This window comes from Phycomyces blakesleeanus (genome assembly GCF_001638985.1).
Source record: "Phycomyces blakesleeanus NRRL 1555(-) unplaced genomic scaffold PHYBLscaffold_5, whole genome shotgun sequence".
Taxonomy (NCBI): Eukaryota; Fungi; Mucoromycota; class Mucoromycetes; order Mucorales; family Phycomycetaceae; genus Phycomyces; species Phycomyces blakesleeanus.
This window is the reverse complement of record NW_017265138.1, coordinates 580,185-598,857: the sequence shown is the minus strand read 5'-3', so window position 1 is coordinate 598,857 and position 18,673 is coordinate 580,185. Positions and strand designations below refer to the sequence as shown.

Below are 18,673 nucleotides of genomic sequence, written 5' to 3'. Positions count from 1 at the left end.
TGGATTATCACAGAATTTCATTGAAAGTTATTTAGTAATATATTCTAAATCAATGAGCGCACGTCTTTTTCACCTGTCTTCAGTTTTGTATATTCTGTCAATATGATCCTCAATCAAGTATTGCTGTTCAGTATGGATCTCGACCCACTGCTACTCACTTTATTTGTATCTACTAGCATACACTGATTTCTCTTTGCTTGAGATGCTCCCACCATCTCTCTATCTGTCTGTCTGTCGCCGTCTCCTTGTCACCACCTCTCAAAGCCTCGTTCATATACCGACGATATATTATTGTCAAGCTGTATTTTGTTATTACTTGGCATAGTTGAGGAGTTTTATTAGCGCCTTTTTTTTAGAAAACCAACATCTTAGGAAGATAGAAAGTAGAGCTTGTATTTTATCGAATAGGTGTACTTACGATTTATATTACTGCCATTTGTTTGTTTGTTTGTTTAATATGTTAATCCGAACAGATATAAAGAGGTAGAGATAAAATGAGCACTAAATGAAGGAACCAATATATTTGGCGCTACCTAGCTAAGCAGCAATGTGCATTAGCTTAATTAGGTTGGACATAGTAATGACTAGAGCTAAATATTTCTCTCTTTCATAAATTTATCTTCAAATCCACCTAATTAATATGCTGTTTATTTTTCTCTACCGGTATGGCAGGTGTTTTGATATCTACACAACGGTTGTGACCATGAGCTTTAATATACCGTATCTTTTGTATATTTTTGTGCCAGAGGTTGAAAGTAACCGCACACATATATAATTCACATGATGTATAAATAAAAGCAATCATATTTTCTATTAAGAATACGATTAAATCTCAATAAATTCAACGAAAAGCTTTCAAAAATATGGCTTTTGTATTTACATTTAGCTATTCTTTTCTTCCTTAATTCTTTTTTTTTCTAGTGTTTTAATAATATTCTTTCAAACAGGGTATTCAAATAAGGTCCCAAATAATGAGCCAGCCGATGTATGCCAACAATCGAAAGAGCTACCAAAGCTACCGGACTGATGTATTCGGCCAACCAGACTGCTGTAGATGGCTTTGTCTTGCGAATCATGTTTCGCACTTGTGTCTTAAGTTGGGAAACATCGCTCGAGTTGTCCAAAACAATATCAGCTTTCTCGACTTTTTCGCTTAATGGCATCTGGGATTGAATGCGATTAGAAGCCTGTTCTTCCGTTAATCCATCCCTATTTCTGAGTCGTTGAAGTTGAAGAGGCTCTGAACTAGATAAGGGAAAGAAAAAAAAAGAAAAAAAAAACAGATTTGGTCAATATCGAGGCTTTTTTTTAGTCTGGTTTTAATACTAATGCGTAAATGTGCGTATGCATAAAACTATGCTTTTGTAAGTAAAAGTATATATAAGAGAAAATGACGAGTTTACAATACCAATACACAACAATGTTAGTTCCCATAAAATGATCCAATTTACTCTCAAACAAGAGTGGGACATCAAATACAACACGATCGGCTCCCTTAAACCAGTGCAATAGCGCCTGTTTGGCCATCTCGAGCCGAACATAGGGATGTGTGCATTGATTGAGAATGCTACGCTTGTGAGGATCCTTGAAGATTATGTCACCGAGTTTGGGGCGATCGATGTTTCCATCGGCTAAAAACACGCTGTCGCCGAAATGCTTTCGGATTAGTTTGTTGGATCGTCTTCCGGGCTTGACGATTTCTCTCGCAATTAGGTCTGCATCAATCACTGGAACCTTTTCTTCCAAAAGAAGCTTACTAACAGTAGATTTTCCTATAGAGGAATATCGGGGAAGTTGAGAGTTAAAGAAGAGTGTGATATGAATTACATGAGGTACATATAAGGTTGTATGTTTATCTTTTTGTTTAATCATCTTACCCGAGGCAATTCCTCCAGTTAAGCCAATAAACTTCATTATATAATTATCAATATATCAATATTATATTTATATATATATACATATATGTGTATGTGTGTGTGTATATGTATTTGTATAGATATTATACTGTATTGATTAAAGGAACAAAAAAGCACAAAAATAAAATAAAATAGTAATAATAAGAAAGTTACCCTTCCCACCTTTCTACTTACATTGCTTGTGGAAGTGTTTCCCGCATAATGTACATGACGTCAAGAAACTTGTCACGTAAAGCACATTCGTGTCTGACGCTGTCTGTACGCTTTATCCGTCGATTTCTCTTCTTTGCTTTTCTCTTTCCTTAATTTTTTCCATATTCTATATTCAAGCCTTGTACAGATATGGACCAGGAACAATTATCTGATGCTGACAAGGTTTCTTTCTTTGTTCCTTGTTCCTTGTTTTTGCCTTTTTTTTTTTAAAGATTTACCTGAACCAAAAGCTTACATGAGCAAAAAGAAAAGAAAAGAAAAAAAGACATTCTCATCGTTTTACAATGTTACTTTAGATCCGCCTTAAGCGTGTGGCTAAATTGCAACAGCAGGCAGAGGAACAGAGAAAAAAGCAACAGCAGCAACAGCAGCAACAACAACAGCAAGCATCGGAAAAACGTGCAACGGCATCTCCTCTTCAACCTCTTCCATCTATTGAACCTGAAATCTATAAAAGACCCGTCAAGGTAAATAGGGGAAAGAACGCGCTTTTTCTATCTATCAATTTCCACTAGTTCGGGTGTAGAAGACAACAGACATATAGATTAAATTCATAATTATTATTGAATATTGTTATGTTCACACTTTATCATTATTATCACTTTCTTGTAAATGTATAAAAACTCTAATGACCGATTTTCTATTTGTTTATTTATTTTACGCACGTACGCATTTATAAATATAAAGGTACCAGTTTCAGCAGCATCTACTTCTTCTGCCCCTATACAGAAACCTACTTCTCCTGCTCCTACTCCCGTACAACCTACCGTTACAAAGCCCATCAGTTCACCAAAGACATTCGAGGACTGGCAGAATGATGTGTTGTCTCGTATCCTTCAAGTGACGTTAGATGTGAGTTTCAAGTAAAAAAAAAGTTAATTTGACAAAATGAAATTGAAAAATTGAATTCACATTTTTTTATGCGCTTGCAGTCAGAAGCTATTCATAAACAAGGAGGATGTATATACCTTGAAGGAATGGTTGCCGAATTAGAAGAAGAAGAAGGTAAAGAAAATATTTATATTACATGTTGAATTTTTGTTTTTTGTAAGATGCGCAGCAAAAATTATAGTAGATGTGTCAAATAGGTTTAATACCAACCAAACTTTTATTATTATTATTATTATTACTTTAATTTTTCTAACATTATAATTGTATATAGAGCCTAAGCCTTTTAAGCTAAGCCAAGCATTGATGGATCGAATTCTTGTTGCTCGCCTTTCATTGGATCCTAATGAGACTTATCCCAACCTCCCACAAAATGTTCAACAGGACTTGAAGATCTCACACTTTGATTATTTACTCAATTGCTGGAAAAGGGCTCAAGATATCAAACGCAATACTCTGACAAGAAGCAAGGTTAGTCGATTAATAAAATTTACTATATGTATTCGAACTATTATTACTATTATTACTATCTTATTAAAATGTGTATTTTACAAGAATCTTGAAAAGACTGTTCTGGATAAGCGTTTATCAGTGTTGGACAGTGTGAAGCTCTTGTTGGTGTCTTATTCTGGACTTGTGTTGCAAATTCCAGATATGTTTCCACAAATTGAGACGTAAGATATTCAACATTTTATCAAAAAAGAAGAGAGAAAGAATATTAAGATAGTAATTTTAAAAACAACAACAACAACACATAGTCAACAACCCTTGGGTCCATCACAACTCGTTTCAAGATTATTGGCACAGCCTGATACAGCTCAAGGTCTGCCTACAGAATATCTCTCAGAGCTGATTAATCGGTTTACAGATGACGGCTTGGATACGGTTCGTACTTTTGTGCTTATATATTTAGAGTGCGTATATTAGTATGCGTGGGATTACTTACGAATGTATATATATAATAGATCTTAGGTACTCCTTTAGCAATGATTTCGGACCAAGTACGAAGGATTTCTATTCTTGATAATTTCAAGCCCTTTATTCAGGTAAATAATATATATACATGTCTACCTTTTCTTTTTTTAAAAAGAGAGTATTGACTAAAATTATTTACTGACACTGTGGTATGGTTAGTCGCTGTCTTTTTTGTGCGAGAATAAATCTGTGCCTACTGTGGTAAGGATAAATATACTCTTGTTGTACCGATATATCAATATTCTCTCTCTCTTTCTTTTGTACTAAATACTTAAATATATGCATGTATATAAATTAGCTTCCTACACTTCCTGAATTTGATCCTGAGACTGCAACCGCTCGAACCATCGAAGAACTTTCTTTACTTGGTCCTTATTTCAAGCTTAGTGCTTACCCAGGAAGTGCAGTAAGGATGATAAATAATACTATTGTAATCATTATACGTATATATATATAAAATATTAATATGTTCCTATTTCTTTTTATTATTATTATTATTAATTGTAGCCAAAGGTTGCCGAAAGTTTGTTCCAAAATGCAGAAAGTAGAAACTCGGGCGATATTGAATCTTGCAAGAATGGTGTCCGTGGTACTATCCAGAACATCCAGGTATAGTGATATTGCTTAAAAGAAAGATTACAGTTTCGATGGCAACAATAGAAAACACCAACTAAAATGTTTCCTTTTATTTCTTTATTTTCTTTTTTTAAAAAAAAACTCCCTCTTTAGAGATCTCTCTTTGGTATATCTAGTTCCATTGTTCGTGCTTCTACAACATCGCGCGAAGGATTATTGGTGTACTTTTCTCACATAATCAGATTGAACCAGAAGCGCGCACAGATACAGGTTGACCCACAGACAGTTGCAACTGATGGATTTATGCATAATTTGGCTGCTATCATGCTGGCATTTTCAGATCCCTTCCTAGACGTTGGTGCATCGAAAGTAAATATAAACAATACACATATATACATATATAATTATATCGAAAGAAAAAGAGAATGTTATTTTACTTTTATTCTTATTGAAATTGTTTCTTTTTTTTAATAGGTTGATAAAATTGATACATCATATTTCCGTACCAGCAAACGAATTGATATTAAAGAAGACACAAAAATCAATGCTACCGAGGAGCAGTCGGATGCTTACTACAATGCTGCCATCCCGAATAAATGTAAGTGTAGAATGAAAAATAAGCTGGACAGGTTTGTTGATCAAAATGTTGGAAACCAGCCCACAACTTCATTACCGAGGCCTTTTACATCACCTTGGCAGCTATGCACTACGGACCCATTCGATCTCTTGTGAACTATAATGAATTGATTAGAGAATACAATGAGGCCAAAAAGCATCACGAAAGAGCTCAGCAAGATGCTGTTCGTTTGACAAACGTACATATACACATTTATATCGATCAAGAAATGATTACTTTGATGTACATGGTCATTTTATTAACTCACGTTATGTGATCATTCTTTTTTCTTTATTTCTGTAGAACACCCAACGTGTAATGCAAGACTTTGTTGCAAAGAGACTCAAGGTAACAAAAAAAAACAAAAAATAGTACACAGTATTTACAAGGAATGCACACAAAATTAAATATTTTGAACAATTTATTCATTTGATTATTTATAAAATAATAATGATAATTATAGGCAAACTTGGAAACAATGACAATGCACAAGCTTGCTTATGAATCAATGGTACTTGATCCTGAATTCTTGACTCAAACTATGCGCTTCTACAACCTGGTTATGGCTTGGATGGTTCGTATGGTAGATCCTGTACATCAGCACCCATGGAACCCAATCAAGCTACCTCTTCCAAAGGATATTCCTGATACATTTTCCATGTTGCCAGAATGGATTGTGGAAGATATTGTAGAATTCTTTATTTTTGTTGGAAAGTAAGTAAATACGATTATATTACACACACACGATATATATATATATAGATGTTTAAAGTAGAAATAAATAAGTAAAGTTGGGGGTTTTTTTTAACTAATATTTGACATTGTTCAAGGTTTGGATATGATACCCAAGTGATTAAGATGAACCCTCAGACGGAGTTGGTTACATTTATCATTACATTCTTAAGAAACACAAAGTATATCAAGAATCCTTACCTGAAAGCCAAGTTTGTAGAGGTAAATTTTTATATATATTTTTGATAATTAATCAAAGAAGAAGAAAAAGAAGAGATTTATATATATTATATACACTTTCCAGATCTTGTTCTTCTATACATATCCTATTGCCAAGGGAGTGCCTGGAGAACTCGAAGCCATGTTAAATTCACACCCATTGGCTCTAGAGCACCTTGTCCCATCTCTCATGACATTCTATGTTGGTAAAGATACAAAATATTTTAATTTTTTTTTTTTGTTTTTGGGGAAGTGTATATATATATATGTGTGTATATTAATAATAATCAATTATTATTATCATTATTATCGTTTTTTATAGAGGTGGAACAGACAGGAGCAAGTTCGCAGTTTTATGACAAGTTCAACATTAGATACAATATTAGTCATGTAATGAAGACCATCTGGAGCCATCCTGCTCATCGTGCCAAGTTGAGAGAAGAAAGCAGGTAAAAATAAATAATAAGATAAAGGAGAAGCTATATATAAAAAAGACAAACATACCTGTTTTATTTTGTATCTTTTAATATCAAATTTTATATATCTTTTGATTAGAAATACAGATGTTTTCACACGTTTTGTCAACATGTTGATGAGCGATGTGACATATTTGCTTGATGAAAGTTTGAGCAAGTTGGCAGAAATTCATCAGATTCAAACAGAAATGGAAGATAGTGCCACCTGGGATGCACAACCCGATGTAAGAAGAAAAAACGTGTATAGAATATTAATTAAATGTATGTATGTATGTATTAACATTCATCTATTTTTTTTGGGAACATAGCAACAAAGACAAGAACGCGAGGGCCAGTTCAGATCACTGGAACGACAGGCTCAGTCATACGTTTCGTTGGGTAACGAGACAGTCAACATGTTGACTTATTTGACAGCTGAGGTGGTTGAGCCCTTTTTGGTCAATGAGATTGTCGATCGTCTGGCAGCAATGTTGGACTATAACCTTTCTCAACTAGTTGGTCCCAAATGCACTGGACTCAATGTAAGTTACTACACCACCATTACTACCACCCCCTTAAACACAAACATAAGAAAATATAGTAATGTTGTTATGTTGTTATGTATATATCTAATCCATGTTAATTAATTATTGCTAATTTTTCCCCTCTCACTTTTTTTTTCTTTTTGGTTAATTAATATTTTAGGTTAAGAACCGTAAAAAGTATCATTTTGAACCTCGCGCTCTTTTGTCTCAAATCATCGACATCTACCTCAATCTGAATAGCCAAACATTTATTGAGGCTATTGCACGTGACGGACGATCGTATCGTAAAGAGTATTTCTCAAAGGCAGCCTCGATCCTATTGAAGCACGGATTAAAACAGACAGACGATATTGCCGCACTTGAGTTAATTGTGCGCAAGGTTGAGGAGGCTGTACGCAGTGGAGCAGAAGAAGAGGAGGAGTTGGGCGATGTGCCAGATGAGTACCTGGATCCTTTGTTCTTTACATTGATGGAGGATCCAGTCGTACTTCCAACCTCGGGTGTGATTGTGGATCGCAGTACGATCAGAGCTCATTTGTTAGGCGATACTCGAGATCCCTTTAACAGAACACCTTTGTCTATGGATATGGTCCAGCCAGGTAAAAAAAAATGATAATAAGATACTTTAGTTATTAGATGTGTATTTATATATCTAAATATTTGTATGTATATGAAATAGCTACCGAGCTAAAGGAACAGATCCAACGCTGGAAAGAAGAACAAAAGCAGAAACGAGAAGATGAAAAGAATAAGATGGATACTGATGCCTAAGAAAAAGATATATATATATATATATTAAATAATAATACTTACTTCTTTAGCTGTATCTTTCTTTTCCTTCCAACTAAATACACTCATCTCAACCCTTACCCACCAACAAGCAAATAAATCAAACAAAACGTAAAACATGAATAAAATCAAACAAAACGAAACTTTTTTTTTGTTTTTTTTTTTGGAAATGACTGTGTCTCAAACAAAGACACTTATTTTTAATATAAATGCAAAAAAAAAGTGTGAAAAATTGAGAATTGGTGTTTGTTTTGTTTTGTTTTTTTTTTCTTAAAAAAATGATGATTTATATATATATATAGATAGATAGAGAGAGTGTATGTGTGATAGGTAAGATCAAGTGTTTTCTAAAGTGCATAATCCTTGAGTGCGTAAAGAAGAACACGACCCTTGGTATTACCGATGGCTAGGTAATCACTGTTGGGTGAAAAGTTAAAGGAAGATACATGGCCTAATGGAGTTGAGCCAGTAGGCCAGTTGGAATAAACACTGCATGTAGGCAAATGAACAACTTTGAATTGATCACGAGCCTTGCGACTTGAAATTCCCATAAGCTGCGAATCGTGGTTGAATCTGATTTCGTTAATCTTGGTTCTGATATTTCCAATAGCCTTGAGGGGTCTTGGCTTGCCGACATTGGGATCAAGTACAGAGCGGTCATAGACATTCACAATGCCTGATGTTGAACTACAATTATCCTGATTGTTAGTTCCTGTCTGTTCTGTAATGACCATAAACACAATTGATTTATTTTTTTCTTCTTAATATACAAAACTTACCCAGTAGCATAGTAGTTCTCGTTTGGACTGACTCGTAAACAAGTGGCTCCGATCTGACCATCATCCAACCATCGTTTTACGCATTGACGCTGCCCAATGTCGAACTGATAGACACTTCCTTCACTTCCGATACCAAAGATGTACTTGCCATCTGCGGACCAGTCTACACTCTCAACAACACCATTCATCTTGAGGTTTGCCATCCACTGTTTTGTCAAAAAGCTCACTAGAATGATTGTACCACTTGTACCCAAAAATGCAATGTACCGTCCACATGGACTGAGAGAGAAGTTCTCTAGTGATTTCTCAGGTCGGCCCCATATACCTGGGCATCTGTCTACTGTTCCTGTCTGGACGTCATAAATATAATAGTGTGGGTGTCGACCAGATACCACAATCTGATCGCCTGAGGGGTGGAATGCGGCTGAGTATATAGATGTGCCTTTGAAGTAGACTGACTGGATTTTGGGGTTGGTTTTGCCGTCAATTTGGAAGAGCTTCAAGGTTCTGTCCTTACTGGCAGTCATCATGACCTGTGCATTAGGGTGGAATTGAATATTGGTCACTTCACCCTACAAAAAAAACAGAAAAAAAGATTACAAACAATTTGTCAATAAATAATATTCTTTGCAAATTTAGATCCTTGATATCTTATTCCACAATATATAATGTGCGTATTTTTTTTGCTTGATTGCTTGATTGCTTGGTTACTTGGTTACTTGGTTGGTATCCTATTTCATTAATTATGTATACTCACATTGCTACGGGACATTTGATTTGCGTCACTCATTCGCATGACATCCAAGGTACGAGGTGAAAGAAGATGACTTGAGCCGCGTTTCTCGAGAATACCGTAGGTGCTCTTCAACAAATCTAAGCGATCAATATCATCCAGCTTCTCGTCGTCTGAGATATGTTCTGCATCTGAATCGTCTGACATGACGGCTGTTGCCTTGCGTTTCCTTGATTCAGAAGGTAATGTAGCCCATGCTGGACGAGGATAGATCTTTGAGAACCTGTACATTTATTTATTTTTTCATTTATTTATTTATTTATCTCTTTATTCGTTATCAATAACACTCTTCTTTTTTTTCCCATTTCTTTATTACTTTTCTATTGTATTTATTTTCAAAGAAAAGAAAAGACCCCCTCTGCTCCATTGTGTACATTTAAAGATTTGAAGTTTGGTGATTGACTTACTGTTTGCGTAATCGGCGTTCGTATTCAACACCACTCACAAGATCTTCATCCTCTGTTTTGCGCAATTTTCGAAGTCGGCCCAAGCCCTGCAGAGAGATTTGCAAGCGAGCGTCGTCATCGTCTTTCCAAGCAGATTTTTGGCTATAGTCTTCTTCTTCCTCTTCTTCGCTTTCTGAATCGTCCGAATAATCGTTATCTGATTGACTCTGGTCTTCTACATCGGATGCCATTGGTGTTGATTCATTCTCTTCAGCTACAAATCCAGGTCCGGCATCAAAAAAGAAGAGCTACAAATATATTTGTGTATATATATATATATTTGTAGATATATTATTATTATTATTATTATTTAATATAATAGTAATATTTTTTGGAATTATATATACATATGTGTATATATTGAATTAATTTTTTGTACCTCTTCATTGAGGTCTTGCTCGTCCGTCTCGGTTGCATCGTCATTATCTTTCTCGCTATTGGCGTCGTCGTCTCCTTGTAATTCTTTGCCTGTCTTGTCCCAGAGACTACCGTCTGTGTTTCCGAACAAGAAGCTCTCGAGATCTTTCTCTTCAGGTTGCTTGACCAGCTCGACAGTTTCGGTCTTTAGTTTTTTGTGAGTGGATGACATGAAGAAGGATCAATCGATGCGTGTTTGAGGTTTTTTTTTAATTTTTTTTTTTGGTTTCTTCTTCTTCTTTTGGCCTCTTTTTTTTTATTTCCTGTCAAAAAAAATAAATTATAAAAATGTTAGAAAAAGTGTCTTGCTTTTTTTGAAAATAATTAAAATGCCGATTGCAAAGTCACGTCTGCAAAAGCCACTTGTCAGGTACCGAGTCACACACACACATTTTTCTTTTAGCATAAAAATCGGTAGTTAATCAGTTTCAATGCCATAGAAACAGAATAAAGTTAGTGAATTAGTGAGTGAGATTTGGTTTTTATTTTCTCTATTAAAGGTAAAAGAGTATGATAATGTAATATATATATATATATAAATAAAATATAAAGAGAGAAAAATGAATAGATTTCTTCAGCCTAAAATAATAATAGGCTGCTGCTTTGTTAATTACAATCAAGAATAGGCATAATTGAATTGAATAAAATTGAACATTTGGAAATGAAATGAGATAAAATGGAATGAAATAGAAGCTTTTGTGTATGTTTGTCTGGTTTGCTTTTTGATTTGCTTTCTTACATTAAGCTGAATCACCAAAACCATCCTTACGGATATCAAACAAACGACCCAGGTCATTGCCGTCTCTAAAGAGTCGGATGCTCTTGAATGCGTTTCCATTTGGCCGCCTGTCTTTGGACACCTCACCATTTTCATCGAGGATTTTTGTCTCTAATGCTGTAGGGGTTTCAAAATCTTTAAAGTGTTGGCCGTCCAATTCGATCGATATGCCTGTGTCGCCTGTTGCCTCTACAACCTAAAAACAGTAACAGTAGCAGAAATATCATTGTTAAAGTTACTGTTTAAGAATAAAGAACGATAATGACAGCAGCCGAATAGGAATCGAATGAAAAAGAATATTTTTCTTTAATTGGTATTATTAGTATTTTTTTTTCTTTACCTTCATTGATTTTGAGACAATCACCTTACAAGCACTGAAATTGCGCTTATAAATGAGTTTATCATTTTTGCGAATCAGACCTTTGCGACACATGTCTTTTAAAGTGATTGCCTTTGAATCCCTTTTATATATAAAGCCATTAATGCAAATACAAAATAAACAAATTATAAAGATAAGAAAAAAAATATAGTTATTTAGTAAAAGATACTTTTGATAGATAGATTATTTGTGTAATTATTTTACCCTGCGACATTGATAGGCTTGTCTTTCTCTTGGATTTCAGTCCATTGTTGCTCAAATACCTCTTCCTTGTTTATGTAAGATAATTAGGAGCAAGAACAGAAAAGAAAGAATATAAGTGTAAATCAAACATAATGATTTTTCCAAGAGAAATATATATATAAACGCTTACCTTGTACTCTGGAGCTACTCCTCCTCCTACTCTTACTCCACCTACAGTCACTCCACTCGCTCCTACTACCACTTCAGATCCTCCTAACGCAACTTCACTTCCGACTCCTATGGTCGGTCCTTCGATGGGATTGATATTCTCCCGTTTGTTTTCAGTTCCAATTATCGCCTGCCATTCGTCAAGTACACTCCAGAAAACAGGATTTCCTGTTCTCGTGAAAAACGAGGGATTGATATCCATGATATCCGGTTGATCTGATATGTCTACGCTTGGCAAAAGTTGGACGAGTTCGATTTTGCTTTCTTCTGGGAGGAGTTGAAAATTTGCATAGTTAAAGAGGTACTAAATAAACTGGCAAGTTGAGCAAAATATATACCAAAAACAAACAAAAAAAACAAAAAAAAAATTAGATTAGATTATATTATATTTTACCTCCATATCTGTTGTTGCAAGTGGGTTTTTTGGACTCTGGTAAAACAAATGGTCGGTAGCCCGTTGTGAAACATTCTTGGATTTTCTTGCTAAAAACGAATATGGTTTGTGTCTAATGGTTTCAGGGTAATCGAGATCAGGGTCCATTAGATGATGTAAAGATTGATTAGAAAGTGCTGAATGGAGCTTCTTTCTGCAGGTTGATTTAGATCTAGTCATTTGATATTCTTTCTGTATGGGTGTGCGAGTACGTGTTTGAGTGTGTGCGTAGACGTAGGCGAACAAAATGCTTGTATAATAAAATAAATAAATAAATATATTTAAATATTTATATTATATACTTTTGTATATCGATACACATTCAATATTAAAAAATAATAAAATAATAATAATAAGAGCGTGTTCTGGTTGTTTAAATATATTGATATATTATAAGAATTTGATGATTATTCTTGTTCTCAGGTGAAAGGGGGTTGTAAGAGGGAAAAGAGATGTACGAAACAAGAAAGGGGGTTTTTCTTTTTATTTTATTTTTTGATAGTTAAAGGAGTGTAAAGAGATACGCGTGATAAATAAAGTAAAATATAAAATATAAAGGTTGTCGATGTCATCTATATAGAAAAGGGCTACATAATCATTGTATTATTAAAAAAAAAGTATATATAAATATATATGCACATATATATATATAAGGTATATAAAATGTATATAAAATGTATATAAATTACATACAAAATATACTTTATTATTATTGCTATTTATTTTTTTGTAGCCACAGTCTATTTCCAACAACACTGCATATAAATGAAAACAAAGGGGTGGGTGACTATGATCTATCTATCTTATTTCTCTATGTATTGTATTGTATTGTATTATACACCATATATATATTTTAATATTAAATAAATAATATATAATGAGTTTGGCTTGTGATTTAATTAGTTTTATAATAAATGAATAAATAAATAAAAGGTTTTTTTTTATATTTGTTGATTGATTGATTGTTGAATTAATTTAATTTAATATAATATAATATAATATATATTCGGTGATTGTCGTTTTATGGTGCAAGATCAAGGTTAACTAGAACTAAATACAATACAATACAATTGAATTGAATTGAATTGAATTGAATTGAATTGAATTGAATTGAATTGAATAGAGTTAGGCTGTATAGAATATAATTGATTTAATTGAATTGAAATCAATTGAAACCAATTCAATTCAATTCAATTCAATTCAATTCAATTCAATTCAATTCAATTCAATTCAATTGAAGCAAATAAAGGTATTTCTTGATATTCATTTAATCCAATTAATTAAATGACAATAAAGAAGAGCCCTGTTGTGTAGCCCATTGTAGGTCTCATTGCCACTTTACACCCAAAAGCATAATACAAACTATTTGAATTTGTATTTGTATTTGTATTTTTAGGCTTCTTATTTCTCCCTAAAATACACAAAGTAGAATTTTATTTTTATTATAACTTTTTTTTTTCTTCTCCTTTATTTCATTGGAAATTGAAATTCAGAAGGGGTTACGGTGGTGCCTCTGTAATGTTGCTGCAAAATATGGTTTCGTCATCACTTTGAGAGGAGATTTAAACCTATCAGACTTTATTTTATTTTTTCTATAGCCTAGAATTTTTTTATATATATATATAATTCTAAATAATATTATACACAAAAACCCATTCAATGCCCATCAAGACCCACAGCATTTTCTTTTTTAGATTTATATACAAGGTATTATAAAGATCTATTTATATTCTTCTGTGGAGATGATCCCTTTTGGTGGTGCTTTGGAAAGGGCGAGACCCGATGAGTTTCATTTGAGATGTGCCCGACTTTTGTGAAAGTTGAGCCCTTTTGCGTGGGTAACCGCCTATAAATAAGAGGTCCCTTGTCACAAACCACATTATACTTCATTTTTTAAATTATTTTCTCAACATCTTCTTCTTTCGTTCATAAACAACTTTCTTTCAAACCACCAAAAAAGAAAAAAAAAAGATATCACAAAATCTCCACTCCATTCCTTTTCAACCTCTTTCAACAATCAACACTTCTTTATCGTATCATACGCATTATCGTCTTGATTAGATTCCTTTCCTTTTGACTATCAGCAATAATCCACACCACCAAATCAATTTTTTCCTTTTAAAACAAAAATGTCCAATCTTACGCGCCTAGACATGGACATTCCTCACAACCTTACTACTACTACAACAACAACAACAACAACATCTCTCCGTCAAACGAAATCTGTATCTTACACACAGGCCAGACCACCACACTCTCCCAAACGCACTCATTCAGAACCGCCCAAGAAACGAAGATCGGCTTACGAACCATTGCCAGTCGAAAAAGTACCAAAAGTGCCTTCCAAACGAAGTCTGTCCCACGCGATAAATGCACTGACGGACCTGATTCGGAAACCAAAGAGAACGTGGCTCAATACAACCTGGACAGATGAAATGCCGCTGGCGGCCACCATCTCATCATCCACTCAAAAGCCTGCTGAGCGGGCCGAGAACTGGTGGGCTACCACTCCCCGCCTATCCCAATAATTCAATTCCTCTATCTCTTTCTCTATCTCTTCGCCTACCACTATACACTATACACTACACTACACTACATACATCCCCATTATTTAATATATTATAAATATTCTTTTCACTTTCATATATATTTTTATTTTATTTTATTTTATTTTTATTCACCAAAATCCCATTCACCAGCAAACCCCATTAACCAATCTATACTACACTACACGACATTACACTACACTATTATTATATTATATTATATTATATTAAATTATCATTCCAAATTATCTCTTTCTTTCTTTTTATAGAAAAAATATATTTATTTATTTATATTCTTATCCCAATTAGACTTCTTTTTCTTTTTCTTTTATTCTTTTATTCTTCCTTATTGTACTTCTTTATGCTGTTTGTATAATTTATATTATATTATATAAATTTATAGATTTAAATATCAAACAAAAAATAAAAAATAAAATAAAAAATAAAAGAAAAAAAATAAAAAATAATAATATAGATTTGTTGTATTTACAAAGTGAAGAGTAAGGAGGCAAGATTCTTCTTTTTTTTATGTAAAAAAAAAAAGAAGCAGTGTAGAAATTGATTGATTGATTGATTGATTGATTGCTTGGTTGGTCGGTCGGTTGGTTGGTTGGTTGGTTGGCTTGGTTACTAGGTTTGTGGATAAAAGGGGGGTATAGAGAAAGATAGTGTGAAGTGAAGAGAAAAATGGAAGGAGATGAGGAGGGAGGAGAAGAGAGGGGAAAGGTACACAATATATATATATATATAGAGAGAGAGAGATAGGGTAGATCAAGAAGAAGAAAAGAAGATGGAGTTAAAGATAAAGGTGTCAAGGTAAAAAAAATAAAAATAAAAATAAAATAAATAAATAAATGGCCACTTGTCTCTTCCTTTGCTTCTTTACTTGTTCCTCTTTTTTTTCGCTTTTACTCAGACTGTTGTTCATTTTGGTTTTTTTTTTTGGTTTTTTTTTGGGGGGAATTCTTATTCTTTCTCGACTTTTGGTTGTTGATTATTTTCTTTTAGGAGTGAAGAAGCGTGGTTCGCTCGTCTGGATCGGTTTTGGATCGTTTCCAGGGCTGAGTGTCTTCTTCATGTGTAGGTTTGACGGAGTAATCGGGACGACGGTCCAGAGGCTGCCATGAAATGACCAGTACACCACAAACTAGGATAGCAATTCCAACCAAGACAGCCACGACTTGCCACCAGAACAGACGGTCCCATTGGTTGTAATACACCAAGGAATTAAATAAGCACGAGACATTGAATGAACAGAAATTGAGTGGGACCAGGATAATCGTATCGCACAATTGGACCCCCCGATTAAGGTAATACAGCTATAAGATTTTCATGGTTTAAAAGTTATATATATATATATATATATAAATAAAAATAAGCAAAATGGTAATAATTATAATTATAGATATAGAAAATAAGAATAAGAATATTAATGCCAATACCAATAATAGTAAAATGATGAAAAGAAAAAATTATAAAAAAATTGTCAAGTGAAATACATAAATGTCTTTTTCTTACCTGAAGAACAGCAGTAAACACAAGGGCAGCAACTAATACCCATGTTAAAGGATATATAAATTGGTTTTCTCCATGGAATACTGTCAGAATAAGTAATTCTAATCCACTCTTAGCAAACAGCATGGCCTGGCTACTGATATTTGCACCAAGTACTCCAAAGCTACCAAAGCAAGAAAATAATAATATAAATTTGAACAAATTAATTTACTAGAATAAAATATTTTGATCCAAAAAAAAAAACCTCCATAATAATAATACCCAGATAACTACTATATATATATATATATATTTGAAAGGTCTTTTTTTTTCTTACCTGATACCCAACCACATCTTTAAGTCAGGATGATTATAGATACCTCCTTGATAGCCACTGTTCATTCCATACTCCACAATATGAGTTCCCAATAGTCCCAAACAAGTCAATAATTCAATTACGGCGAAATAGAATATAAACGCAGGTCGCTTGTATAGTGTAATCAGATCTTGAAGAGTATGGCTTGGCTCGGGGACTACTCCAAATCCTGCCACGAGCATTGCACCCAGCACAATCAACGTGGTTCCTACATAATATTTTTTTTGTAAAGTAAGTACACAAAGGGTATATATTTTTTATGTGTTTAATGCTTCTATATATTTTCATTTTTTTTAAAATATATATATAGAAATAAACTATAGACAGCACAAACCTTGTATAGTACGTGCACTGAATGGTTCACCAAGAACCCAACGTGCAAAAATGGCATTAAAAACAAGACCCATGGCACCAATAGGAGCCAAAATAACAAGTGGGAGGTATCCAATCGAGCAAGTTGACCCGACAATGTTACTGATCGTGTAGACTAGAAAGCCTATTACCCACATGGGTTGTCGATAAAGGGCAGTTTCGAAATGAGCATGGGTCAGATGGGAGCGTCTTTGGAGTGAAATGCCGAGTGCTTGAGTCATGCTGGCCAGCAGCGCCATAGTCAAAGGCCCCCACACATCAACTGTAGTGGAAGGTATCATTAGCAAGGGAAATAAAATAAAATAAAATACAGAAAGAGAGAGAGAGAGAGTGTGTGTGTGTGAAAGTGAAAGAGGAAAGAAAGAATTATAGGTTATGTGTGTATATGTGCGTAGTGAATAAGAAGTAAAAAAATTAATAATAAATAAATAAGTAAAGTTAATGGTTAAAAATGGAATAATGCGGAGATTGTATTTGTTTGGGTTTTTGGTTTTAATTATGGCATGCGAGTAAATCTATAAATAGCTTTCTCTTGTATGTATTTTATAAGAATCAGGTAGAAAATCATTGATAATGAAAGTGATTTCTTTTGTAAGTATAAATATGTACGCTGTATTTTTATATATATATTTATATAAAGTGACAATTTAGATCCAATTATCTTGCTCTTATTACTATTACTGATATTACTATTATTTACTATTAAGATTTCATATTTTTTTTTTTAAAAAAAATTGAAAAGTCAAATTCTTCTTTCATTTTGTGTGTGTGGATTTTTTTTAACACGCCCATATATTAAATATATAGTACTTGAATACGTGCTTATGTGCTTATGTGCTTGTGTGCTTGTGCATTAGAGTGTAGGTGTGTATGTATATATAAATATATATATATATATATATATATATATATATATTTAATATCTATGCTTGGTGCCAATAAGGAGGATGATGTGGAGTTGTAGCAGGCTGACGTGGATGTGAAGAGTTTGTGGCTGTTGCTGCGACAGGATGGTAGTAATAAGCCGAATGTTGTGGAGGATAATATACCGGCATTGGTTGTTGTTGCTGTTGAGCCATCAATGGTTTATTGTCGTATTGTGTAGAATCTTTAGAAGTATCATAATCATCGTACACTGGTGTGCCGTAATCATAAGCTCCACTAGCGCCATGACTAGGCTTGTACACCATATACGTGTTCTTGCTATACGGATATCCTTGTTGTTGCTGTTGCTGTTGCTGCTGTTGCTGTTGCTGCTGCTGCTGCTGTTGTTGTTGTTGTTGTTGTTGTAACTGCGGTTGCTGCTGCTGCGGTTGCTGCTGCTGTTGCTGTTGTGGTTGTTGTGGTTGGTGATGAGGATGAGGATGATATGGGTTAGGCATGTAATAATACGAGTAATATGGCATGGTCGCGCCATAATTGTGCTGTTGGAGCGGAACAGGTACATTTGTGTTCTGTGCGGCACTCATAAGATGTTCCGGACCATTATTCATTGAGCCGTGACTGAACTTATCCCTTCCATACA

At 34.0% G+C, this 18,673-nt stretch overlaps 6 protein-coding genes across 6 annotated transcripts; 2 read left to right on the top strand and 4 right to left on the bottom strand.

The window, feature by feature from the left end:
- Nucleotides 1-780: 780 nt before the first annotated feature.
- On the bottom strand, nucleotides 781-1,914 carry PHYBLDRAFT_37749 (hypothetical protein; the record flags this gene model as incomplete). The annotated part of the gene is made up of 3 exons (XM_018440095.1): nucleotides 781-1,245; nucleotides 1,409-1,772; nucleotides 1,878-1,914. The coding sequence occupies 3 exons, from the start codon at nucleotides 1,912-1,914 to the stop codon at nucleotides 918-920; spliced, it is 729 nt and encodes a 242-aa protein (XP_018294713.1). The 3' UTR covers nucleotides 781-917.
- A 203-nt stretch (nucleotides 1,915-2,117) lies between these two features.
- Nucleotides 2,118-8,091, top strand: PHYBLDRAFT_77270 (hypothetical protein; the record flags this gene model as incomplete). Its single annotated transcript, XM_018443241.1, has 23 exons — nucleotides 2,118-2,174; nucleotides 2,426-2,596; nucleotides 2,817-2,981; nucleotides 3,062-3,134; nucleotides 3,292-3,488; nucleotides 3,573-3,691; nucleotides 3,776-3,902; nucleotides 3,983-4,063; nucleotides 4,152-4,193; nucleotides 4,291-4,398; nucleotides 4,500-4,601; nucleotides 4,722-4,937; nucleotides 5,043-5,166; nucleotides 5,226-5,383; nucleotides 5,488-5,532; nucleotides 5,648-5,898; nucleotides 6,015-6,138; nucleotides 6,221-6,341; nucleotides 6,458-6,584; nucleotides 6,691-6,835; nucleotides 6,920-7,132; nucleotides 7,296-7,734; nucleotides 7,815-8,091. 23 exons carry the CDS (start codon nucleotides 2,118-2,120, stop codon nucleotides 7,904-7,906), a joined length of 3,297 nt encoding a protein of 1,098 aa, XP_018294712.1. The 3' UTR covers nucleotides 7,907-8,091.
- Nucleotides 8,090-10,596, bottom strand: PHYBLDRAFT_131629 (hypothetical protein). Its single transcript, XM_018429430.1, has 5 exons — nucleotides 10,322-10,596; nucleotides 9,904-10,190; nucleotides 9,461-9,719; nucleotides 8,704-9,275; nucleotides 8,090-8,611 (listed from the first exon to the last, which is right to left on the bottom strand). The coding sequence occupies exons 1-5, from the start codon at nucleotides 10,529-10,531 to the stop codon at nucleotides 8,272-8,274; spliced, it is 1,668 nt and encodes a 555-aa protein (XP_018294711.1). The 5' UTR covers nucleotides 10,532-10,596; the 3' UTR covers nucleotides 8,090-8,271.
- Nucleotides 10,597-10,808: 212 nt separating this feature from the next.
- On the bottom strand, nucleotides 10,809-12,872 carry PHYBLDRAFT_180179 (hypothetical protein). The gene is made up of 5 exons (XM_018438274.1): nucleotides 12,322-12,872; nucleotides 11,890-12,231; nucleotides 11,721-11,785; nucleotides 11,478-11,598; nucleotides 10,809-11,333 (listed from the first exon to the last, which is right to left on the bottom strand). Exons 1-5 carry the CDS (start codon nucleotides 12,538-12,540, stop codon nucleotides 11,100-11,102), a joined length of 981 nt encoding a protein of 326 aa, XP_018294710.1. The 5' UTR covers nucleotides 12,541-12,872; the 3' UTR covers nucleotides 10,809-11,099.
- Nucleotides 12,873-14,489: 1,617 nt separating this feature from the next.
- PHYBLDRAFT_165191 (hypothetical protein) lies at nucleotides 14,490-14,888 on the top strand (the record flags this gene model as incomplete). Its single annotated transcript, XM_018435178.1, has 1 exon — nucleotides 14,490-14,888. The coding sequence occupies one exon, from the start codon at nucleotides 14,490-14,492 to the stop codon at nucleotides 14,886-14,888; it is 399 nt and encodes a 132-aa protein (XP_018294709.1).
- Nucleotides 14,889-15,910: 1,022 nt separating this feature from the next.
- PHYBLDRAFT_77273 (hypothetical protein) lies at nucleotides 15,911-17,540 on the bottom strand (the record flags this gene model as incomplete). The annotated part of the gene is made up of 4 exons (XM_018443242.1): nucleotides 17,111-17,540; nucleotides 16,738-16,984; nucleotides 16,425-16,584; nucleotides 15,911-16,225 (listed from the first exon to the last, which is right to left on the bottom strand). Exons 1-4 carry the CDS (start codon nucleotides 17,427-17,429, stop codon nucleotides 15,911-15,913), a joined length of 1,041 nt encoding a protein of 346 aa, XP_018294708.1. The 5' UTR covers nucleotides 17,430-17,540.
- Nucleotides 17,541-18,673: the final 1,133 nt, after the last annotated feature.

Excerpts from the sequence above, each read along its gene's own strand:
- PHYBLDRAFT_180179 (XM_018438274.1), bottom strand. The coding sequence starts at position 12,540 with ATGACTAGATCTAAATCAACCTGCAGAAAGAAGCTCCATTCAGCACTT. Across the intron at positions 11,786-11,889 it reads GAGTAGCTCCAGAGTACAAG|GAAGAGGTATTTGAGCAACA; the intron begins GTAAGCGTTTAT and ends TACATAAACAAG. Across the intron at positions 11,599-11,720 it reads AAGCCTATCAATGTCGCAGG|GGATTCAAAGGCAATCACTT; the intron begins GTAAAATAATTA and ends TATATATAAAAG.
- PHYBLDRAFT_131629 (XM_018429430.1), bottom strand. The coding sequence starts at position 10,531 with ATGTCATCCACTCACAAAAAACTAAAGACCGAAACTGTCGAGCTGGTC. Across the intron at positions 9,720-9,903 it reads GAACGCCGATTACGCAAACA|GTTCTCAAAGATCTATCCTC; the intron begins GTAAGTCAATCA and ends ATAAATGTACAG. Across the intron at positions 9,276-9,460 it reads ATCAAATGTCCCGTAGCAAT|GGTGAAGTGACCAATATTCA; the intron begins GTGAGTATACAT and ends TTTTTTTTGTAG.